General features: G+C 45.4%; 1 protein-coding gene across 3 annotated transcripts; it reads left to right on the top strand.

Annotated features, from left to right (window-relative positions):
• The first annotated feature begins 13,270 nt into the window (after positions 1-13,270).
• On the top strand, positions 13,271-22,292 carry PRDX4 (peroxiredoxin 4). 3 transcript variants are annotated; one of them, XM_087758836.1, is made up of 8 exons: positions 13,271-13,548; positions 15,948-16,065; positions 17,091-17,207; positions 17,793-17,915; positions 18,564-18,694; positions 20,558-20,592; positions 21,772-21,818; positions 22,169-22,292. In XM_087758836.1, the coding sequence occupies exons 1-8, from the start codon at positions 13,311-13,313 to the stop codon at positions 22,170-22,172; spliced, it is 813 nt and encodes a 270-aa protein (XP_087614962.1). In that variant the 5' UTR covers positions 13,271-13,310; the 3' UTR covers positions 22,173-22,292. The 3 variants fall into 3 exon arrangements, with proteins under 3 accessions (XP_087614962.1, XP_087614961.1, XP_087614963.1); XM_087758835.1 differs by lacking the exon at positions 21,772-21,818; XM_087758837.1 differs by lacking the exon at positions 22,169-22,292 and having other exon boundaries at positions 21,772-21,822.
• The last annotated feature ends 1,151 nt before the right edge of the window (positions 22,293-23,443 follow it).

The raw sequence follows: 23,443 nt of genomic DNA, 5'->3' as shown, positions 1-23,443 counted from the left end.
CTATCCTCATACAGCAGGCTTCCCAGACCCTTGATCATCTTGGTGGCCCTTCTCTGGACCCCGTCCAGCCTGTCCACATCTTTTTTGTATAACAGGGACCAGAATTGTACGCAGTATTCCAGGTGTGGCCTGACAAGCACTGAGTAGAGAGGGATAATGACTTCTTTATCTCTGCTGGTGATGCCCTTTTTGATGCAACCCAGCATCCTATTGGCCTTCTTGGCCGCAGCAGCACACTGTTCACTCATGTTGAGCTTCCTGTCCACCAGGACCTCCAGGTCCCTTTCCACAGAGCTGCTCTCTAGCCAGGTGAATCCCAATCTGAGCTGCACTCCTGGATTATGTTTACCCAGGTGCAAGACCTTACGCTTGTCCTTGTTAAACTTCATAAGGTTCTTGTTAGCCCACTCTTCCAGCCTAACCAGATCTTCCTGCAGGGTGGCTCTCCCTACTTCCCCACTCAATTTGGTGTCATCTGCGAACTTCATCAGGCTACACTTGATCCTATTATCCAGATCGCTTATGAAGATATTGAATAGTGTTGGGCCCAATATCGATCCCTGGAGGACCCCACTTGTGATGGGTTGCCAGTTTGAAAAAGAGCCATTTACCACCACCCTTTGGGTGCAGCCCGTCAGCCAATTCCTCACCCACTGCACAGACCACTTGTCCAGGCCATAACGCATCAGTTTCTCCAGGAGGAGGCCATGAGGAACCGTATCAAAGGCCTTGGAGAAGTCCAAGTAGACAACGTCGACCGCTCGCCCCATGTCAGCCGAGCAGGTCACCTTATCATAGAAGGCCACCAGATTTGTCAGGCACGATCTGCCTTTTGTGAAGCCGCATTGGCTTTTCCCAATCATGTGCTTCATTTGACTTGTGATGGCCCCCAGAAAGATCCGTTCCATGACTTTCCCGGGGGTTTAAGACTGATGGGCCTATAATTACCCGGATCCTGCCTTGAGCCCTTCTTGTAGATAGGGGTAACATTTGCCTTCCTCCAGTCCTCTGGGACATCCCCCAATCTCCAGGACTTCTCAAAGATTATAGAGAGCGGCCCCGCAATGACATCAGCCAGCTCTCTCAACACCCTTTGGTGGATGGCGTCAGGGCCCGTCGATTTGTAGGGGTCAAGCCCCTGTAATAATTCTCATACTAACTCCTTCATCACTGATGGTGGGTCTATGTTTGGATCCTCCTGGATTTTTGTTCCCAACACCTGGGATCCAACAGTGTTGGTAAAGACAGAGGCGAAGAAGGTGTTGAGAACCTCTGCCTTTTCAGCATTGTTGGCGACTGATTCACCTCTACTGTTTCACAGTAGGCCTATGTTTTCCTTCTTTTTCTGCTTGCAACTTACATACCAGAAGAACCCTTTCTTGTTCTTTTTGACGTCTCTGGCCAGTAAATGTTTCGGTTTTTTCCATTAACATTCATTTAATCCTGTTTCACTAACCTGGTCTCCTTCTATGACAAGGTGACCCACTTAGTGGATGAGGGGAAGGCTGTGGATGTTGTCTACTTGGACTTTAGTAAGGCCGTTGACACTGTCTCCCACAGCATTCTCCTGGAGAAGCTGGCTGCTCACGGCTTGGATGGGTGCACTCTGCGCTGGGTTAAAAACTGGCTGGATGGCCGAGCCCAGAGAGTGGTGGTGAATGGAGTCAAATCCAGTTGGCGGCTGGTCATGAGTGGTGTTCCCCAGGGCTCAGTACTGGGGCTGGTCCTGTTCAACATCTTCATTGATGATCTGGATGAGGGGATCGAGTGCACCCTCAGTAAGTTTGCAGATGGCACCAAGTTGGGTGGAAGTGTCGATCTGCTGGAGGGCAGGAAGGCCCTACACAGGGACCTGGACAGGCTGGATCGATGGGCCGGCACCAACTGCATGAGATTCAACAAGGCTAAGTGTCGGATCCTGCACTTCGGTCACAACAACCCCATGCAACGCTACAGGCTGGGGGAGGAGTGGCTGGAGAGCTGCCTGGCGGAAAAGGACCTGGGGGTATTGGCTGACAGCTGCCTGAACATGAGCCAGCAGTGTGCCCAGGTGGCCAAGAGGGCCAGAAGCATCCTGGCCTGTATCAAGAATAGTGTGACCAGCAGGACCAGGGAGGTGATAGTGCCCCTGTACTCAGCACTGGTGAGGCCGCACCTCAAGTACTGTGTTCAGTTTTGGGCCCCTCACTACAAGAAGGACATCGAGGTGCTGGAGCGTGTCCAGAGAAGGGCAACGAAGCTGGTGAAGGGTCTTAGAGCACAAGTCTTATGAGGAGCGGCTGAGGGAGCTGGGGTTGTTTAGCCTGGAGAAGAAGAGGCTGAGGGGAGACCTTGTTGCTCTCTACAACTACCTGAAAGGAGGTTGTAGCGAGGTGGGGATCGGCCTCTTCTCCCTAGTAACGAGAGGAAATGGCCTCAAGCTGTGCCAGAGGAGGTTTAGGTTAGACGTTAGGAAAAACTTCTTCACCAAGAGGGTGGTCAAGCACTGGAACAGGCTGCCGAGGGAGGTGGCTGAGTCTCCATCCCTGGAGGTATTTAAAGAACGGATAGATACGGTGCTTGAAGACATGGTATAGATGGACTTGGCAGTGATAGGTTGACGGTTGGACTCGATGATCTTAAGGGTCTTTTCCAACCTTGACGATTCTATGATTCTATGATTTCATATAATATTTCAGCAATATTTGTGTCTCTTGATACATTGCTGATGCCCAGACTCAGTTCAGCTTCCTCAACTCTTTATTCCATGCTAATTCCCTTGGGCACCTGAGTCAACCTTTCAGAGATGACATTCCTCCAAACCCAGGCCTGGCCCAGCTGTTTTGAGGTATTTAACCAGGGCAGCAGGGTCCGTTGGGCAGAGTGGGAGCAGAGTAACACTAAACTCCTCCCAGTGATGCCCATAATCCCCTTTTCTCCGACTGGCCTGCAAAAATGACAGAGCCCTGACCCTAGTCCATCTCCCAGCAGCAGTTGCCTCTGAGGAAGGGAGGGTGGAAGGAGCTGCTGGCCTCTTCCCCAGCCAGCCCATGGCAGGACAAGCCTGCAGGCACAGCAGAGGCTAAGCGGCTGCACAGACCCCCAGGCACTCTGCCCTTACAGCTGCCTTGCATAAGAGCCAAGACTAAATCTGACCCATGGTAGAAGGAGGAGACTCTTCCAGGATCTTCTACCTTCAGCTGCTCAAAGGCTGGGTGCAGTTCTTCAGAAGCATCACAATATTTGCTTATTTTCCCAAAACCCCTCCTTCGAAAGCCTCACAATTACATGAAAACTCATCTTTCATTTAAAACAAACAACAGTTTTGGGCTGCCATGGAAGCCCAGACATACCCTACAGGCACACAAGGAACCAGACAGGTCTAAAGATCTCCAAATCTATTACTGTTACCGCTTTTCATCTCTCGACCTTTTAGCATCTGGATTTGGCAACACTGCACAAAAGCTCAAGGCATGTGGCTCGCCATTTCCCTTCTTCCAGGCTCGGGGCTGTTATTTGCCACTGGGGCTGAGGAAAGGGGACAGTTTCAGTCCAGTGACCCCCCCGCTGGTCTGCCGAGAAGCAGAGCACTGCTGCCCAGCGAAGCTCATGCTCTTCAGTTGTGGAAGCACCGCTGTCACCGACAGCAGGCTTCACGCCAGAGACGCTCAGGCTAAAAGCAAAATCTTTACAGCTTCCAAAAAGCAGCCAGTCCCTGTAGCTACAGACAGGGCAGACTTGCGTTTTCTTTGAGAGGGTGCAGAAGGATTTAGCATGTTTACTGACCAGGCTATATGTTTCGTCATCTGGAGCCTTCTGCTTGCTCTTTATTTGTAATTTAAAAAAAAAAAAAAAAAAAAAAAAAAAATCACCCACCTAGCACAGAAACAGGTCTAGGTAACGTGTCGCCTCGGTGAGGAAGGACATACCCTGGGTTGCTGGTGACAGTCTTTTCCCTCCCTCCTGCAATAACAACCCCACAGCAGCTCTCCTGCCATTATCAGAACTGCCCAGGAGCACCAAGATGGGAGCGTGGATGCGCTGAAGCATGAAGCAGCATGGATTTATAATGAGCTACCAACCCTTAACAAATAATTTGGTAAATATAAACAGCGGTTGCCTACTGTGCCCAGGCACCAGGCACAGCGAGCGGGTGATATGCAAGGCGTACTGCTGCTGCCTGGGGAGGAACGGAGCACAAAGCCCATGGCACAGCCAAGCCTGTTCAGTATTGATGCCAACTTGCCACAGCTGTTTCTGGCTGTATCCATGGTTTTCCAGTAAGTAAACTGACCTTACGGGTAATAAAAATGAAATCACCGAGGAGATGATGTCAGACATTTTTAATGAGGTGTTTTTAAAATGAATTGTTCCTTGCTAAACAGTAAGAGGCTCCAGTCTATTGGTAACGTGGCTGCAGACTCACCAGGACGAAAAGCCCTCTGCGAAATGGCAGCAAACATTGCAAACGACCTTGAAGACTGTTTTCCTACAGGATGATCAGGAGATACGGAACCTGACTTTCCCTTTTTTTTTAAAGTGCTGCTTGTTTCATTTCCATTAAAAATACCATCTGGCAGAAATCTTATCTCAGAAATCAACACCCAGGTCTGAGAGAGGAACTCTGCCCCACAAACTATTCTGTGTTATCAGCTTTCTTAACGGGGAACTTCAGCTCACGCAGCCAACTTTTCATAACAGCTATTTCAAAGCATAGGCCTGAGGAATAATTCCATGTAACAGCTAGCTCTGCAGCAGGTCAACATGTTATTTTATTTATTGCAGCAATACTTACCATCTTCAAAATCTTGGAAAGTTTTAAAATCTTTTTAAAAATTGGGGGAATTATATAGCAGCGCCTCCCACCCAGTGAACGGCAGAAGTGACACAAATTTCGACAAGATGTCTGCAGCTCCAAAGTGGCTCAGACCTGCTGCTCCCCACGTCCAGGGACAGGCTTTGCTGCCTTGAACCGCACAGGCTATTTTAGTTTCTAATTACCCGACGGCATGAACCAGCCCATTGTCTTTTTTAACACTTTAGACTCCATACTGAAGAAAACCATCATAGTATACTGGGTTTTGCTCTTTTATTGTAACTTAAGTGTGGAAGTTGCACGCCATGCTTTATTTTAGGCCTCGAGAGCAGCAGATACAAGAAAAGCAGCTGCACACAACTGTAGCAAGTATTAGTATCTTCTAAACATGCTTTGCACATAGGTAATATACTTGAACTGTAGGACCTTGAATACATATAGTATCTTGAAATCCCTATGCTTTCACTTAGGAGTCTGTAAACTTGCAAACTCTTCTAAACTTGTAAGAATAATTCCTTTCTGAAGAAAAAGTAAGCAAGCAATAATAAATAAAACTCCTAGGTGGAAATGATAGGCTTTTTTTCCTTTAATTATGGGAAAATAAATAAAACTCCTAGGTGGAAATGATAGGCTTTTTTTCCTTTAATTATGGGAAAATAACAGCACTCGATTTCGAGTTTAGATGTGGTAGATGAAATATTGGCTCTTGCACAGAGGCATGGCTTCCCAAGGCCCCTTGGAAAGTTGACGATCCAAAGCAGAGAAGGAGCTTTGACATAAGCAGTATGTTAGTATTGACCTAAATCAATGTACAGTTCACTACCAACACAACTTAAATGCCAAATTAGATTGTGGAGAAAATTTGAGCTAACTGAAGGAGATTCAAAACATACACCGATGAGCTGGGGAACACAAATATTAGATCTCTTTCACTTCCAATGACTAAGAAATTTTGCTTTGCAAGGAAACCTCTAGGTCCTTGCATTAGACCAAGTGGACAAGCTGAAATAGTTGAATCTCTGAAATGCATGCAAAATTGAATTGGAACAGATGAGGATGTTACCATAAAAAATGGTAAAGCCTTCATTTATTTACAGCAATTCTAAATGGAGCACAGAGATTTCTGAAGCAGCAAAGAAGGACAAGGGCCTGTGCTCTCCACTCAGCTTAGTTCAAATAGAGATGATAGCTTTCTGGACTGCTATTTAAAGGCCCAGAAAAATGTGTGTAGCTAGCAAAAAAGGAAGCAGAAACAAAAATCCAGTATTGATTTCAGTACTCCATAGTGACCAGGTTAAAACTTATCTTCTGTTACAAATTTCCACCTCTTTCATCAGGCGTTTTATAGTTGTTTTTTTCTCTTATTTTGTCCTCCTTTTTTAAGACACTACTTTAGTATCCCCAGCAACTTCCCTCTCAGAGGCATAATCAAGAAAACTTCTTCCTGAAAATTATACAAGTTTGATTACCTTTATTGTTGTAACAAGTTCACAGAAACTGGGGTTGTTTATGAGTATTGAATATAGATTTCATCTTGCATTTCCTACACCCCTATTTTAGAAAAAAAAATAATAAAAAAAAAGCTCTTCCGATACCAGATCCTCAGATTTTAGAAAATTTCAGGCACTTGGAGAACACACGACTTAAATTTTTTAAATCGGTATAACAGCATCTTACTGCCACCTAGTGAGCACTGTAAAAGCGACTAACACATTAAGGCGCATGACTATTTCTGGTCAAAAGCCATTTTTCTCTTCCACAAGTCCAAATAGAAGTCCAAATAGAAGAGAAAGGCAAATTTAGATATGGAACAGTGCTAGAAAATAGGTAACAGAAAAAGCTTTTCAAAAGAAGACAGGAGAGGAGCAGGCAGGCAGGCACAAGGAGAGGAGCTGGGAATTTTTTGAAACCACATTATGCCGGTATCATGGAAATGCAGCCTCCTCTCCTCCACAGATACTGATGTGATCACCCATGCTTCAGGCATGTCCTGGTTTCAGCTGGGATAGAGTTAATTTTCTTCTTAGTAGCTGGTATAGTGCTGTGTTTTGGATTTGGGATGAGAATAATGTTGATAACAAACTGATGGTTTAGTTGTTGCTAAGTAGCGTTTACACTGGTCAAGGACTTTTCAGCTTCCCATGCTCGGCCCGGTGCACAGAAGCTGGGAGGGGGCACAGCCAGGACGGCTGACCCAGACTGGACAAAGGGCTATGCCGTACTGCATGACGTCATGCCCAGCATCTAAACTAGGGGAAGAAGAAGGACGGGGGGGACGTTCGGAGTGATGGCGTTTCTCTTCCCAAGTAACCGTTACGCGTGATGGAGCCCTGCTTTCCTGGAGATGGCTGAACACCTGCCTGCCGATGGGAAGTAGTGAATGAATTCCTTGTTTTGCTTTGCTTGCATGCGCAGCTTTTGCTTTCCCTATTAAACTGTCTTCATCTCAACCCATGCGTTTTCTCACTTTTACTCTTCTGATTCTCTCCCCCATCCCACCGGGGGGCAGTGAGCGAGCAGCTGTGTGGTGTTTAGTTGCCAGCTGGGGTTAAACCACAACAAGGCAGTAGGGTCTACTTTTTCAAAGACAGCTAAACATTTTATTTTCCTCCGCTTAGCCCAAATGCAAGGCAGCTAGTACGCTCACAAGCTTAAGCAAGGCTTTAGTGACTACCCACAGAAGAGGCATACCCCGGCATCATCAACGACCATCAGCAACATCTGTCTCTGTTCTGGTCTGAGAAGATATGAATTTGGGTTGCTGCAGGGTCTCTTTCCACCCATGAGGCTGCAGTGGCAGGCACCTGCAAGGGCGGAACACAGGGCTGCTTTTTGTCTGAGCTGAGGTGACGGGTTTTCCACCTTTTCCCAAAGGCTGACTGAGCTAGAGACTTAGACCAGTGTGCTAGCCTCAGTTCAGACCCAAGAAGGCAGAACTAAGGGTGGGACCTCAAGAGCAGGAGCCTGCAAACCCCTGCCAATGACACTGACGGAGACCACTACGCTTGACACAGTGAGGTTACTGCTCTGTGGGTGAGGGCCTCTCCTGGTCAGCAACACCAGACGAAGCTGGCTAGGTTATTTTGGCTAGCAAGCTCCTAACTGTGATAGTCTCAGGCACGTCAGCAGCACGCTGGCAAGGACAGGTCCAGATGTCCGGCGTTAGTTTTCAGGTGCAATCCCTCAACTATCCTTTATAGTCCACTGACTTGTAGAGGACAGCATACATCTAACAGGTGGTGTTCAGCGTTGGCTTTCTCCGTCCTCACTTGTCAGTGTGACTGTCCAAAAATTGTGCTAATGCTTAGAGACATTTTGGGCACTTTCTTGGAAAGTCTTCTTGTCAATGGAAGAAAAAATGGGACAGCGCATAAACACACTTGTAACCTGCCCCCCAGGAGACAGCCAAAGGAAAACTGACAGGGCCCCACAAGGACTACATTATTTATTAGGTCCAGAAGGTGGTTTCACGGTATTGGTTTGTACTCACGATCTTGTAGATTCTGTCAGCACTTACAGAGGCAGAAGAAAGCTTGGAACAGGTGGTGCTTTAGGAACTGTACTCCCCCATCGCCCAATGACTAGCAGTATCTATCGCCCTTTTTTGTCATGCTCAGTTAAACACATTAATAACATGCTCGGTCCTGTTCCTATCACACAGGCCCTGCAGGGTTTCCGACACCGATGCCACAAGAAGCAGAACCGGCTGGAGGAGAAAGGGAAAAAAATGAGGCAGAACTTTTCTATGGCAGGTGTGTTCGCAGAGGAAAAACATAAATCTATCTCCAAGCACTAGCATATTCCCCAAAGGTAGGTTACAGGGATAAATATACCTCTTACACCTCTACACTACCGAGTGGCAGATTTTAAGAAGTTTCTGTTTATATTTAACCAACCGTACTGCTTCAGCTATACTAGCAGCAGTTAGAAGTCAGGATGAAGTTCCCGTCAAAGCAAGTGGCACCACCCAGCACTTCTCAGCCTGATGATACACTTTTCCTCCAAGGACCCTTTGCAGTCAGCGCACACACAGCTGATCCCACCAGTCTAGCCTTATCAAGAGCCAATAGACTTCTCTAATTGGTAATTGTAATTATGGTTATTCTGATCCAATGCCACTTACAAAACAGATGTTTTCTACTCTCCTTTCTCCAGCAAAGTTTTCTACACTATAGATTTTCTGTCATGCATGACAAGCAATGCAATGTATTTGTTAAAATGTCCCTGTAAGCCATGAGGAGGATAAAACCAACTGCTAGTTTCAACAACGCAATATTGAACATCTGCTCCATCTGTTCCAGGAAATGGCGACAGGCATCTTGCTACAATATACTGTGCTAATTTTTCCAAGATATTTTTATATTAGGTCATTTAAATGATAGCGAGGTATTTTATTACTACGAGCAAGAACAGACAGAACCTCCATAACCATTTCTAAACTGCTTTAATAGCCTAAATCACTCCCTGCTTCCGTAACTTCAGTGCCACCATGGCAATGACACCCTGCCACAATGAAGCCCTTTGCCAAAACTGAACCATCCTTGCTGGCCTGAATATGGCATGGCACGCAGGAACACAGCCTGCGATGCGGTGGAGGAAAGGAAGGATTTAAGAGCTTTTCCTTTGCAGATGGTAAACCCTACCAACTTCAGAAGAGCTGTACAACTGGATGAATGTAGCACAGTGTTTCTCTTATTACACATTAACAGCATCACTTCATTTCATCAATTCAAACACAAAAATCAGCATTCAGTTCAAGTATTTCATCACTGGGCAAAGAAAGAAGGGTGCCCGTGTTCTCTGTTTGGACACTGAAGAGTGATATATATTTGGATTTCATCTTGGATTTCATTTATGAAATTTTTCATTTTTTAATCACTTGCAGAAGTCTTGATAGTACAGCAGCAGCCAGAAAGTCTTTCTTGTTGCTCTTTTGAACTCTGTTCCATGTCCACATATGAAACTCAAATTAGTGCTATTTAACTAACATTATATTCCACAGATAAAACCCATTTTTGTCCTTCACCATTTTCTCCACTCACAAGAGGCCTGATTCTTTTCTGGTTTTACTGCATTGATTTTACTGGTTTTCTCTCTCATTTATAGGTATTTGGGAATATCTTTTGACTGAGGGATGTTAACATTATGCAAAGTGCATACCTCTCAATGGCTCTATATATAGTAGTCATATACTATATGACTACTTTTCAAATCACTGCTGTTTCCTATGGCTCAAAACACCAGCAAAAAGGGAAGAGCAGGGACAACCAAAATAACTTTCTCTGTGAACTCACGGAGGCCATGACTGTCACTTTTTCCTTACAAGCAGTGAGATTGAGGAAAGCTTGATATTCAGTTCAGTACTACTAGAGTTGGATCGTGTAAGACAATAATCTATCAACACATTTTAGCAAGCTTAAATGTAAGGCATGCCTGAATCTGAAATCAGTGGGAGCACAAAGATTGTTGAAGTGCTTTTTTCCACCAGAGCCAGAGTGCTTAACACAATGTCGTGGTTTAACCCCAGCCAGCAACTAAGCACCACACCGCCACTCGCTCACTCCCCCCCGGTGGGATGGGGGAGAGAATCGGAAGAGTAAAAGTGAGAAAACGCGTGGGTTGAGATGAAGACAGTTTAATAGGGAAAGCAAAAGCTGCGCATGCAAGCAAAGCAAAACAAGGAATTCATTCACTACTTCCCAGCGGCAGGCAGGTGTTCAGCCATCTCCAGGAAGTCAGGGCTCCATCACGCGTAACGGTTACTTGGGAAGACAGACGCCATCGCTCCGAACGTCCCCCCCGTCCTTCTTCTTCCCCTAGTTTATATACTGACCATGACATCATACGGTACGGCATAGCCCTGTGGCCAGTCTGGGTCAGCCCCCCTGGCTGTGCCCCCTCCCAGCTTCTTGTGCACTGGGCAGAGCATGGGAAGCTGAAAAGTCCTTGACTGGTGTAAACTCCACTCAGCAAGAACCAAAACATCAGTTTGTTATCAACATTATTCTCATCCTAAATCTGAAACACAGCACTATACCACAGCTACTAAGAAGAAAATTAACTCTATCCCAGCTGAAACCAGGACACATGAGCAAACAGGTTTTGTTCATCCTCCCTTTAATGACATGCCCTTGATAGGGGAGGGAAGTCAGCCTTAAACAGCAGCACTGAAAAGATCAGCTTTTATCCTGCTTCCAACATTTTTGGAGGTATAATCAGAGACTGGCCACCATCAACTCACTGTGAAAAAAGAGGACAAGGGGATCTCATGTGCCATCAAGTCCATTTCCCCTGTAGGCAGACATTTAATACAATTTTTCATAATTTCTCACACGCTGGTGAAGCCCGATAGCCATGTAGGTATTTTGCTTCCGTACCCGTCAGAGGGCTGTTCCAGAGCCTTCTGACCCTCAGTAATCTTCAAACCCTTGAGGTGGGAAAATATGCCTGAGTAAGGTTATTGCGGTGACAGTATCAGTATGAACGGCATTTTACAAGCATGATCCCTGACTTGTACAAGCTACACTAGAACTTAAAGGCAAACATGGCAAGAGATGGGAAAGGAAAAGAGCTCCCTCTGGAGAGAAGTCAGAGCTTCAGGAGAAAGGAGCACTAAAACTGCAGGTTAAGAAGTGCAAGCACACCTGCAAGTCCGCGTTTCTCCCACTTCTGTGAATTTAATTTCATGAAATTTCTTTTTAAAGGGTGGATTCTGTTGTAGGAAGGCCAGAAAAAATAGTAAAATTTGTTCAAGACACAACATATAATGATAGGTGCCTTGCGAATCCCTTTCTTCTTTTATAGAGCCTGTATTCTTTGAAAACATCCCTCAGCATTTTCTTTTGGCCCTGCTCTTTATGTGTCTGTTCTGTATCATTTTTAAAAGAGAGAAATTGTCCATTCTGGTGTGTGTACTGTACTGTCCTGAAGGTACATTTCTCACAAATCATCTGCAGAGAGAGGATGCGATGCAGGTGCTCCTCTGTGAAGAGCCTGACTTGGTCAGCCTGGGGTAAGCTTTTTACTGAGCCACCGGTTTTCCCAGAGGATGGCACCCACGGTGCTCCAAGCACAGAAGGTCAATGGTGTCCCCACTTTCAATAAGGGATAGCTCCAGCTCTCTCACATGTTAATTTTTAGGGATCCTGGTTACAGTTTAACAGATACACTTGACAGATGACCTGAACTGTCCCAGTCTAACAGATATGCCTAGCATAACCTAGTTCGACCAGACACCGTGCTGCAAAGCCTTACCTGCTGCTTGTCACAGCCTACTTACTGTCTTCAAAATCTTGCTTGTTATTAATGCGCCACTGAATTACCTTCTAGCTACGCTGGCATGTGACAAATATGTAACTGTTTTGTGATATGAACCACAGTCTACTCAGAACTGAGCAAAATGACCTCTCATGAGGCAAACTTGAACCGAGGCATCTGGGCCACAAAGATGATCAGAGGGCTGGAGCACCTCCCCTATGAGGACAGGCTGAAGAGTTGGGGGTGTTCAGCCTGGAGAAGGGAAGGCTGCGGGGAGACCTTATAGCAGCCTTGCAGAACCTGAAGGGGGCCTATGAGAAAGATGGGGACAGATTTTTTAGCAGGGCCTGTTGTGATAGGACAAGGGGTAATGGTTTTAAACTAGAAGAGGGTAGATGTAGACTAGATATAAGGAAGACATTTTTTATGATGTGGGTGGTGAAACACTGGAAGAGGTTGCCCAGAGAGGTGGTAGATGCCCCATCCCTGGAAACATTCGAGGTCAGGTTGGACGGGGCTGTGAGCAACCTGATCTGGTTGAAGATGTCCCTGCCCATTGCAGGGGGGTTGGACTAGATGGCCTTTACAGGTCCCTTCCAACCCAAACCATTCTGCGGTTCTGTGAATTAAAAGGCGCTTAGCAGCCTCCTTTCTGTTTCACCACACCCTTCGTGCAGCCACCACGTGCATGACAGGGAGCTCATTCACATTTGCCGCCCAGCTGGCGGCCGCTCAAGATTTCAGGCCTGAAGCAGTATGCTTTTTCACCTTTCGTGCGTTCGTTGGGGCAGCAGGCCCAAGTTGCGCTTGCCATGCCTCGGCACGGCCGCAGCGATCAGATGCCCGCAGCACCCGCGCTGCCACAGGTACGAGAGGCACCGGGCGGGAAACCTCCCGCACGGGCAGCGCGGTCCCTTCCGCCGCCGCGCGCACGGCTACGCGCACGCCGTGCCTGCCCACAGGCGGCCTGTTTGTCTTGTCTCTTTTTCTCCAGACGCGTACATCGTCCACCGTTTCCTCCGGGGCCGAACCACGGGGCCCCGGCCGCGCCGGGGGGGCCCAGCGCAAGGCCCGGTCGGGGGGGGGGGGGGGCAGCGCGGCGGGGCTCGGGCCTCCGCCTCCCCTCACGCAGCCGCCGCGGGGCGGGGAGCGGGGCCGGGGGGCCGGGCCGTGCGGCTGGCGGCGGCTGCGGGGGGACCGGCCAAGCTCCTCCCCGCCGCCGCCGCCGCCGCGGGGACGTGCACTCGCTCGGCGGGCTATGGAGGCGGCGCGGCGGCGGCTGCGGGCGGGCGGCGGGGCGAGGGCCCGGCGCTCCGCGCTGGCGCTGCTGCTGCTGGCGGCGGCGCTGGGAGGCGAGGCGGAGGCGGAGGAGCCGCGGTCGGCGCGGCAGCGTGGGGACGAGCAGTGCCATTACTACGCGGGGGGACAGGTGTACCCCGGGGAGGCGGCTCGTCTGCCCGTCTCCGACCACTCGCTGCACCTCAGCCAGGCCAAGAGTAGGTGCCGGGCGGGACCGGGGCTGCCGGGGCAGCGGGGAGCCCGCGGGGGGCCGGTAAGGGCCCCGGGGCGGGCGGGGGGCGGCGGCGGCGGCCTCCCCGGGCGCAGCGGGCGGGAGGGCGGCGGGCAGCGCCACGTCAGGCCGAGCGCATCGGCCCTCCGCGCCGGCCGGGGGGCGCCCTGCGGCCGCCGGCGCAGGGGCAGCGCGGCGCGGCGGCCTTGCGGCCCTGCCTCCCTCCTGGGATCCCCCGCGGCCTCCCTGCGGCGGCGCGGCTTGGTCGCGGGGGGTCCCCGCGGAAGCGGCGGCAGCCGCCGCCCACCCCGCGGCTCCCGAGCGCCCGCCCTGCCCCGCGTCGGGCTCGGGCCGCGGCGGCCTCCCGGGGCGGGCGGAGGGAAGGGCCCACCGCCCCTTCCAGGCCTGCGCTGTTACCCTGGTAAACAGGCAGCGAGTTTAACGCCTCACAGGCATTTAGCAAGGTCTGTGGTTCCAGAAACAGCAGGCGAGTTAAGGGAAATGCTGTGAGCAACGTACAGAAGCGTTTCGTGCTCACGCTCTGATGGGAAGTACTGAACAGTCAGCTCTCGTAGCGTCTGCCTGTTATTACTGGGCTTGGTTCATCCCTTGCCTTTGTGCCCGCTCGCTCTTGTGATTTAAATGCTTTATGGCAGGCCCGGGTGCAAGCATCTTTAATTGAGTCGGGGTGAGACGTCCAGGAGCATCTGTTCAGGCGGTCAGGTGCTCTCCAAAAGTCCCGTCCTGCGGCACAGGGAATGGAGAGGAGTTGCGTAGAAACGATCTTTGCTGTGAGATTTTACAGCTTTAAATCCTTTTCCTCTACCGAGCCAGGGCATAACTTCCATTATAAACGTTTGCAAACAGATGCCATGAGAAAAATGGAGAACGAGTCAAGATATGCATAACCAATTTTGTTTGGTTTTTCCTCCCTTTGTAATGTAAGTTATCACAGCATTTTATGCAAGTATTTTTAAACCAAAAATATGACCTTCATTTAAAAATGGGTCAAGATACAACATACCTTACTTAATTTCTTTTCCTTCTCCCTAGTAATCTGAAGGTCAGTTGAAAAGAATGTTTTTCTACAGAGATTAGATTTGGGGTGTCACTATTTTTTAAAGAGCAACATATTTGAAACGTTTTTGGAGAAATAGCTTGGATATTAATCCTTGCTTTCACTTTAAAATAGTCCCATACCTGCAAAGACTCAACAAAAAAAACATTAGCAGTCCAGGGCTTGGAATCTGGTCAGAAAGAATTCTGCAGAAGACTTGAGAGGAAGAAGAGCATTTCTTCAAAAACATGTAAACTGAAATTATCAGTCATGCCTGCTGGCTCTCTGTACTTTTATTGCTGCGTCCCTTGTGGGTTACATCAAGTGAAACCAAAGCAGGCTGCCTTCCCGTTCACGGGCACGGTCTCTCTGATGATTTGGGGTATTTTTTTTGCAGTCCTTGTTGTACATCCTCACTAACTGCATTCTGTAGCTGGGGGTTGTCCTGAGAAAAGGAGAGCCCAACAACGCAGTCATCGTCCAGGTCCTAATTAAGATTCCATGTATTTTTCTCAGCAGCATTTCCCTGATTTCTTGGGGCTGTACATCAATGTCCTTGACATCACAAGTGCATTCAGATCACCTTGTATCTCCAGCATACCCTACCCTCTGTCTCAGAATTCACATTACTATGAAAATAGTACCTGGCAGAATCATTTTTAGTATTTTAAATTCAAGGTTAATCCCTTTTGATAGCAACAGTAAATACATTTCATGTGTTTTAATTGGATTTTTTTTAAATACAGCTATCTTCAAGTTACAGTTTGTTTAGGAGTTTTAATTTAACCTGCATTTTTAGGCATTTGTCTCTAAACAAGTTGTAGCATGTATTTTTTGTGGACTTGAATTCCAGGTAGTTTTTTGTGGCTAAAAAGTAACAATGTGAATTTGAACCATCTTACGCTTCTGATTCACAACAGCTATGCCTAACAAAATAGTGAGGGTTCCTGAAGCAGCTTCTCCTTCAGTCTAGCAGATGTTCTGCCATGAGCCGGTAGCGCACCCATGGTTTGTTCGGTATGCCCCGATAAGGTTTGTGTGGCCTTGATTATCAGTGATTCAAAGGGCTCACGTGTCAGCACAAGTTGGTCAAATTATTTACTTTCCACGTGTACTGAAACCTGCGTTTCTTCATCGTCCTGTACCCTCTGCCAGCTGTGGACTTTTTAAAGCAGTAAGAAAGTTTCGTTTTGTAACTGTGTGCAGTAGGTTGTTTTTCAAGCGAAAGGAAGAAGAGTTGTCCTTGCACGCAAGCTGGCTAATGAACTGCTTTGTTTGAACACGTGCTTCACATTCTGACTTTTAATTGAACGTTCTTTGTATTTCAGTCTCCAAGCCAGCACCTTACTGGGAAGGAACAGCAGTCATTAATGGAGAGTTTAAAGAGCTGAAAGTAACAGATTATGAAGGAAAATATCTTGTCTTCTTCTTCTATCCTCTTGACTTGTAAGTAAGACCACTGGAGACATACCAAGACTGAATGCAGCTACACTAGACTCGTAATTCATTAATTGTTCTCTTTTTTTTTTGAGGTTTTGGTTTTTTTGTTTGGTAAGGGTTTGGGGGAGAAGAAAGGAGTGACAGAAGAAAGTACATTCTTTGCATTTGTGTTTTCATCATGCATTGGTAAAATTGTAATGCAATCTTTTTCCGAATAAGCGTGTCCACAAATTTGTGTCTCCACACAAAAAAATAACTTTGTCTGTAGTACCCAGGCGAGCAACCTTTACGTTCTGTGTGGTGCTGTAAGTCACTGCTGCAAATAGAAGACAGCATCCCATCTGTATTTTCTAGAGTGTATGCAGTGTATCTAAGAGATGGCATTTTCCCTTCAAGCTTATCCCATAACATCCCAAGAACACTTAACATTACCCTCCTTTATTTGGAATGCAGTAACTTCGCTGGTTGAGTGAAAACATCTCTGCTTTCTACCGGACAATCCCATTCTTTTCCACAAAATGAACAAAAGAGAACAGAGGTGCATAACTACCTTAATATCATAAAGGAAATAACGTGGCTCTTGGCCCTTAGCTTCAAGGCCCTAGAAATTGTGATCTTTACCACTTTATTTCTTCTGTAGTGGAAAAAGTTCAAGTCAAAATAGTTAAAATCTGCAGGCATGCACAGTAACCACAAATTACACTATGTGCCTCCGAAAGAAATGGCATATTGTGCTTAAATTCAGCTACTTAATATTCATAAAGTCATACTTCATAAAGTAACTGTAAAAACACTTGTATCCAGATTGTAATCTAACTGTAGGTTTATAATCTTCAGTAATAAACTGTTAGTAAGCTGGAGTCTGCGTCTGGAAGATTTGTCAGGCAGCATTTCGGTTAAATACTTGAAGAAGCAATAAAAAATAAGTAAAAGCTGAAATCATTTACGATAAATCCACAGTTTTAAGTTAAACAGAGAACTTACTGGATGTTTCATGAAATTTTGACCTTATCTTGTCTTAAATTACCTAGCACATTTGTCTGTCCAACTGAGATAATCGCCTTCAGTGACAGAATTGAAGAATTCAGAGCAATAAATACCGAAGTAGTAGCATGCTCTGTGGACTCCAAGTTCACTCACTTAGCATGGTATGTATCTTATCCTTGTCTTTCGCTAAAAATTATTCATGGGTCCATCTTAGTTGAAGAACTGTATCCCCAGATTTGTGGCCTATGTAGGTATATCATAATGTGTAAAGGCATGACGCTATTGATACAAATGTTCAAAATGTTTTTCAAGTGGTACAAATTTTTAACCCTAGTGCATGAAAGTACCTTTATCTTTGAAGCTTGTTTAATATGTATTGCTTGAAATATATCATGTCTCAGTCCAAAAAATACTACAAATATAAAAAAAAAAAAAAAAAGATATAAGGACGCAAGTATCTGTAAATGCAGCACACTGTCCCAATTCATGGCCACGTTGGCATAAAGCGAATATGACTGATAAGAAAGAGGTCATTGTTAATAGATGTGGCCAAAACCTGCAAAAGATCTACTGAACATTTTGCTCAAACCATAAGTGGTATTCATCTCCCTTGTGTGCAGAACAAAAAAAAAACGTCACTTGCACTAAATCCTTCTGTCTGTACCTTTCTGGTATGTGACTTTTAACTTTGCGTAGGGAATATAAACCTTTATGAGAAATACATCTGTATCTCATTTCTTTCGAAGGATTAACACTCCTCGAAAACAAGGAGGACTCGGACCTATGAAGATTCCACTTCTTTCAGATTTGACGCACCAGATTTCAAAGGATTACGGAGTATATCTGGAAGATCAAGGGCATACACTTAGGTATTTCACTTGGTTACTGTTCTTTTTCTTTTTTTTGCCACGTTAGTACTTACTACTTTATATCTAGAGAAGCATTTGAAATTTTTCTTTGAGAGCAGTTTTTACTTGGGGATTTATGCCGAGGGACAAACTAAATATTGAAGAACACAAAAAAATAGTCATAATGAGTCAGAACAGGGGTGGAGGTTAATATCCTGTTTAACAGCAGTCAGCAGCAGATACCTCAGGCAGGGCAACATGCAGAATTCCCCGGAATTGCAGTTACTCGGGGACCTCCCAAGTCCAAGTGGAGTCAAGACCCTAAGGGTAGCTAATGGCCTCAAGAGATACATCTTTCATAAACTTGATTAGTTGCTTTTGGGATCCCTGTAACATCATAGCATCTGCAGCATCCCCTGGCAGGGCCTGTCAAAGCTTAGTTTTATGTTCTGCAGAGAAGTATCCTTTTTTGTTTTTAACTTACCCTCAGCTCATGTCGTCTGATAGCCCAGGTAAAGAATAGTAGGTTAGTAGTATTCTAAGGTGGCGGGTATTGTGTGGTGGTTGCAGAGATCAGATTCTCCTATCCAGCAGACATAAAATAGTGTGTAAACGCAACACTGTAATTAGTTCTGTTTCCTAACACACATACAAAAAATGTTTTCACAGAGGCCTTTTCATTATTGATGATAAGAGAATCCTTCGCCAGATCACAATGAATGACCTTCCTGTTGGGAGATCAGTGGATGAAACGCTTCGTTTAGTACAAGCATTCCAGTACACAGACAAACATGGAGAAGGTGCTCTTTTAAATACTTTACTGTTGAAGATTGTTTTACTTAGACTGGAAGCTGTATTTGTAGCTTTTTGGAAGAAAGGTACTCAGTAGCATTAGAAACTAGCCTCGTGCAGTGAATGAACTGGTTCGATTGCCCTGCTACAAGATTCTGTGGTCCTGGTACCTCCATAGGTTGTTTCTAGCGTAGTAATTCACGTTTTGCTTCACATCCATGAGAATGCAGAGCATAAAGCATTCCTTAGTCTGACTTGAGGCGTTATGTACCATCTGTCACAAGCATAAATCTGTACAAAATATGAGGCCATGAAGAATCAGGCCCAATAATATTTCAGTACATTATGGCATACTAAAATAATTGAGATGCAGGCCATCTTTGTCCTGTGTCATTCATTGAGGATCTGTGACGGGTAATTGAGAGTGCTTCATGTCATGTTTAACAGGCTGCCCAGGGAAGTGGGTGAGTCCCCATCCCTGGAGGTATTTAAAAGACTGGTAGACGTGGTGCTCGAGGACATGGTTTAGTGGTGGACTTGGCAGTGCTGGGTTAACGGTTGGACTCGATGATCTTCAGGGTCTTTTCCAACCTTAACGATTCTATGATTCTATGTCAAGATACATGGTGATACTGTGAAGGTTCGACCGCCATTATTTGTGTTTTCTTTACAAATGATATGTGCTCATCTTCCCCTGACAAAGGCTTTCACTGGCTTCAGATCATTACTTTATCTCAAGAATTCATATTCCCCCCAGTTCAAGTATAGGGTGAACTTTTCACATTTCTTTAACTAAGATGTTTAAATACACACATGCGTTTTTTTAAAGATTTGTTTAAATATTAATACACGTGTTCAGCAGCTTAACTTCCATTTCAACTCAGTCTCACTTGGCATTTGAAAGTACCTTTATCTGAAGGTACAAATCATTATTATGCTTTGCTGTACAGATTTTAAAAGATAAATGCTGATACTTAGGCTATGCACATTTGACTAAGGAAATTTAACCTCTCTTATTTAGTTACAAAGCTGTCGTACAGAATATTGATCTACAGTGTGTTTCCAGAGTACATTTTTTTTCCAGAGTACGCTTTTTTTGCAGCTGTACGTGGAATCTCACCAGCTTTTGCATGAATGCTTAGGAGAGCCTCCCTAGATGCCTTATTGGATTCTTTGCACAGAACAGGGAAAAAAAGTTCTCCACAATTCCTGATTGCTTTTGTGGTATTTTGTCTGACAGCATGCCTTAAAACAGTGTAATATGGCATAACTCATTGGGCTAAAGCCTCAGAGGGAGAGCTCTGAACAGATCAGAGCTTCACTCCGGAATGTGCAACTGTACAGGTGGGCAGAGGGCCACGCTGCATGTTAACCGCATGCTATCATCCCTTTTACTCCTGAGCAAGGCTTCAAATAAAATCACTCAGTCTCGTGTGGAATCCGTGAACTGATTTCTGTGCTAAAAAATTTCCCCTAGCATTGGTTTTAAAGAAAGGTAGGTAGGTCTCTGTGTAGTCACCTGAATTTTATCATGAAACATTTGTTTCTACTAGAATAGGTGTTCATTCTCAGATACTGCTTTGCCAGCATTTTGTCTAGAAGGGCACGAGAATTCAGCCAAGGCATAGACATCCATCCAGAGATACGCAGTTTCCAGTTAACAGAAGTGGTAGGTGGTATCAGGTATAAACTGTTAAGACACCATCCCGTGTATAAAGAATACTGTGTATTTAATAGCTGCAGATATTAACACTTGTGTGCTGTTTTACTTCAAGTTCAGAAAGAGAATATTAAGTCCACAAAAGTGTGTGTGTATGTGTGAAAATACTTTTACTAACTTTGTCCTTTTTTTTTTTTTTTTTTTTTTCCAGTTTGCCCTGCTGGTTGGAAACCTGGCAGTGAAACAGTAAGTCACTGTTCATATTTAAATGCACGTACTACTAGAAAACACTCGGTTATCATTTCCACTAAAGCCAAATCCAAAGTCTTTGCAACTTTCAATGAGCTGATATGAGTAAACTTACATTATTATAGACAGCTTTTGGATTACTACTGATTTCATTAGGAGCTCATTTCCCTCACACTAGACGTATTCCAGTTGTTTTAAATTCCCTGTGTGTGAACTCTCTTGAGCAGCACTGAGTTTGTGATCAAGAACTTTTTTTTCCTGTTAACACCTGACGAGAGGAAGTTGGAAACTCTTGAGCCTGTCCTGTCTTCTCGGTTATTTGTCCATATAAATTCTTGGCTCTTTCAAGTCTTGTGGATCCTAGGCACTACCCAAAAAAAGAAAGATGCAAGTTCCCAGGCTGCTGTAGTGTCTAACAGAGCCAGCGTGTCCCTGTCAGAACTCCAGCAGAGAGCGCTGCTTTGCTGCCAATAGCTCTTCCTCCTTTGTTACCACTCGCCTACAAGCAAAAGAGCTAGGGTTCAGATAAACACCCATTGAACTCGTTTGTGTGGGATCAAGCCTCAGCAGAATAATGAAACTTTCACTAGAGGTCTGAGCCACCTAGTTCAGATGAGATCACTGTCATTTATTTGAGCATGTGGCTTTCTTCTGAACCATCTGGTGATGACAGAGCGTTGTTGTTTAAGAGCTCTCTCAACAAAAAGCAAGTCCCAGCAGTCTCTACGCAGAGTAGTGAGCATTTAATCGATAGTAAAAACAGTGGAATGTTAAACCATGTTCTTTGCTGGATATGAAAATTTCCCAGGATGACTTGAGGCTAGGAGTCACCTTTCAAGCTAGCAGAAGAGTGTCTTAGTAGGGAAAGCTGGATATCAAGCCTGCAAAATGAAAGAGGGCTGGCTGGCCTAACAGACATATTTTAGCACTGAAAAGTTCTGCCCTCCATAACCATGGATTACCTAAATAATATGACATGAACATATTTTCTGAAAAACAGTCTTACAATGCTAAGATTAACAGCTCCAATACTACCAATTTAAAGATCTAAAACAATACATAAGCACTCTCTTTCTTCTCTGTGCAAAAGATGCACATAATTTAAACAGCAGAGTAGTTCAAAAAGACTTTCTCGAAGATGTAGCAATGCCTTCTAAATGTGTTTGATTTAATTAGATCAAACCAGAGGAAGCCATGAGAGTGTGGTGGCCAAGGGAAGAACTGTAAGTAAATTCTAAGACTCTGGATTACAGGCGCTAATTTATTAAAATACCTTGCTTTTGGGGCAAACAACAGGGATGTATGCACTCCCAACTGTCAAAATTCTTCCTTTGGTAGGCTGCACTCTCTCTTCCCCCAATTAGTTAAATCTTTCTGCTTACTGCTGTTAGGTACCTTTAGAGATAAACAGTAATAGAGTATCAAGTCAACTGATAAATTACTCTTCAGTGTTGCTTGTGTGGGTTGGCTTTAGCATCGTATTAGGAAATACTATGCTGTTCTGGTTTTATAGTTTGTTGGGTTTGCGTGGTTTTGTTTTTAGACTAACAGTTTCATTTTCTTTCTTGTACAGATAATTCCAGATCCAGCTGGAAAACTGAAGTATTTTGATAAACTAAACTGAGGCTTGCTTCTGTTGAATTACATAGGTCACAGTCAACTTGATTTTTGCCAATAAAATTCCATTAATTTTGTTACTTCCATGAGTTTGACTAATATGTAACTGCAGTAGACCATTAAAGGTCTTGTTGCTTAAACAGGAGTCTAACCTGCGTGAAGCATGGGTACCTCATTCGTTATCAGAGAGTGTTCTTGTGAAAGACACGTTTTCCCTGTAAGCCTTGTTTAGATGCTTGGTTTTCCCAAAATTTACTTCTCTTAGCATCTCAGGCTTAGAGTAATGACTTTTGCTATTGATAGATGACTTAATTTCTGCAAAAATCTTGTCGTCTTGGTCACGTTCCAGGAGCTACAGCTAGAAAAGAGCCACTTGGTTACGGTACGTTAGTCTGTAGTCTGGAGGCAATAGCAGCTAACCCAGAAGCCAGGAATAAGTTAGAGTTGCTGAATTAAATTTCCAGTCTGTCCAGAGCTGGAAAACATTTTTAAACTAGTAAGAACATATCCTACACTACATAGATCAGTACAACTGCACTGAAATAATAACAGCTCTGCCAGTTCATGTGATTCAAGAGCTGAACCAGTGATTTATTTTTTTTCCCCCCATGCTTGTATGTGTAGTGTATACGCTGATAAGATCGATTCCATTTCACACGGTCTGAATATTTTCCCTGACCCTACACTGATAACAGATGGACACAGTGGTTAGTGTCCTGCGCTGATCCACTCGTTAACCGTGGCTCCTAGTTTTAAGGGAGGAATTGTAGTCTTTCCCAAGACTAGCATTGATGTGTCCAGCGACGGTCAGAAACTCTTGTGGCTCATGTACGTGAATTTCTATTTCCAAGGGAAAAAAGAACATCTCCATGTAAGGCGTACTTTATACTTGTGTGCAGTGGAGATCCCTTTCGTAAGAACGTCTTCTCTTGCTCCTTCCCCCCTCTCCCTCTTTTTAACGTGGTGTTCTAGAGTCTGTGCAACTGGAAAAACAGCACCCGAAGTCAGTGTCAGCCCTTCACCAGGGTCGTCCTTGAAAAGGCCACAGCGGCGGCTTCCTCCCTGCTCCAGTCCAGCACCGCTACGTTACGGCTCTTGGTTGGATCCCCCGGTCATGAGAACTTGCTTCCCCTTCCCCCACCAGACTATACAGCTCCCTTCCCTGTACACAGACGCTTCAGTACAGTTCTGCAGAACGAGGCCAGCAGTTGCGCTCTCACTGTAAAGTTAC

This window comes from Nipponia nippon, unplaced genomic scaffold (assembly GCF_047370975.1).
Source record: "Nipponia nippon isolate SJK-2023a ecotype South Korea unplaced genomic scaffold, ASM4737097v1 scaffold_2, whole genome shotgun sequence".
NCBI classification, from domain to species: Eukaryota; Metazoa; Chordata; class Aves; order Pelecaniformes; family Threskiornithidae; genus Nipponia; species Nipponia nippon.
The sequence above is the reverse complement of the archived record's forward strand: the minus strand, read 5'-3'. Positions and strand labels throughout refer to the sequence as shown.

What these genes read in the sequence shown, in the direction of transcription:
- PRDX4 (XM_087758835.1), top strand. Translation starts at nt 13,311, where the DNA reads ATGGAGGCGGCGCGGCGGCGGCTGCGGGCGGGCGGCGGGGCGAGGGCC. An exon ending in GCACCTCAGCCAGGCCAAGA is followed by an intron (nt 13,549 to 15,947) that starts GTAGGTGCCGGG and finishes TTTGTATTTCAG; the next exon opens with TCTCCAAGCCAGCACCTTAC. An exon ending in AAGTTCACTCACTTAGCATG is followed by an intron (nt 17,208 to 17,792) that starts GTATGTATCTTA and finishes TTTCTTTCGAAG; the next exon opens with GATTAACACTCCTCGAAAAC.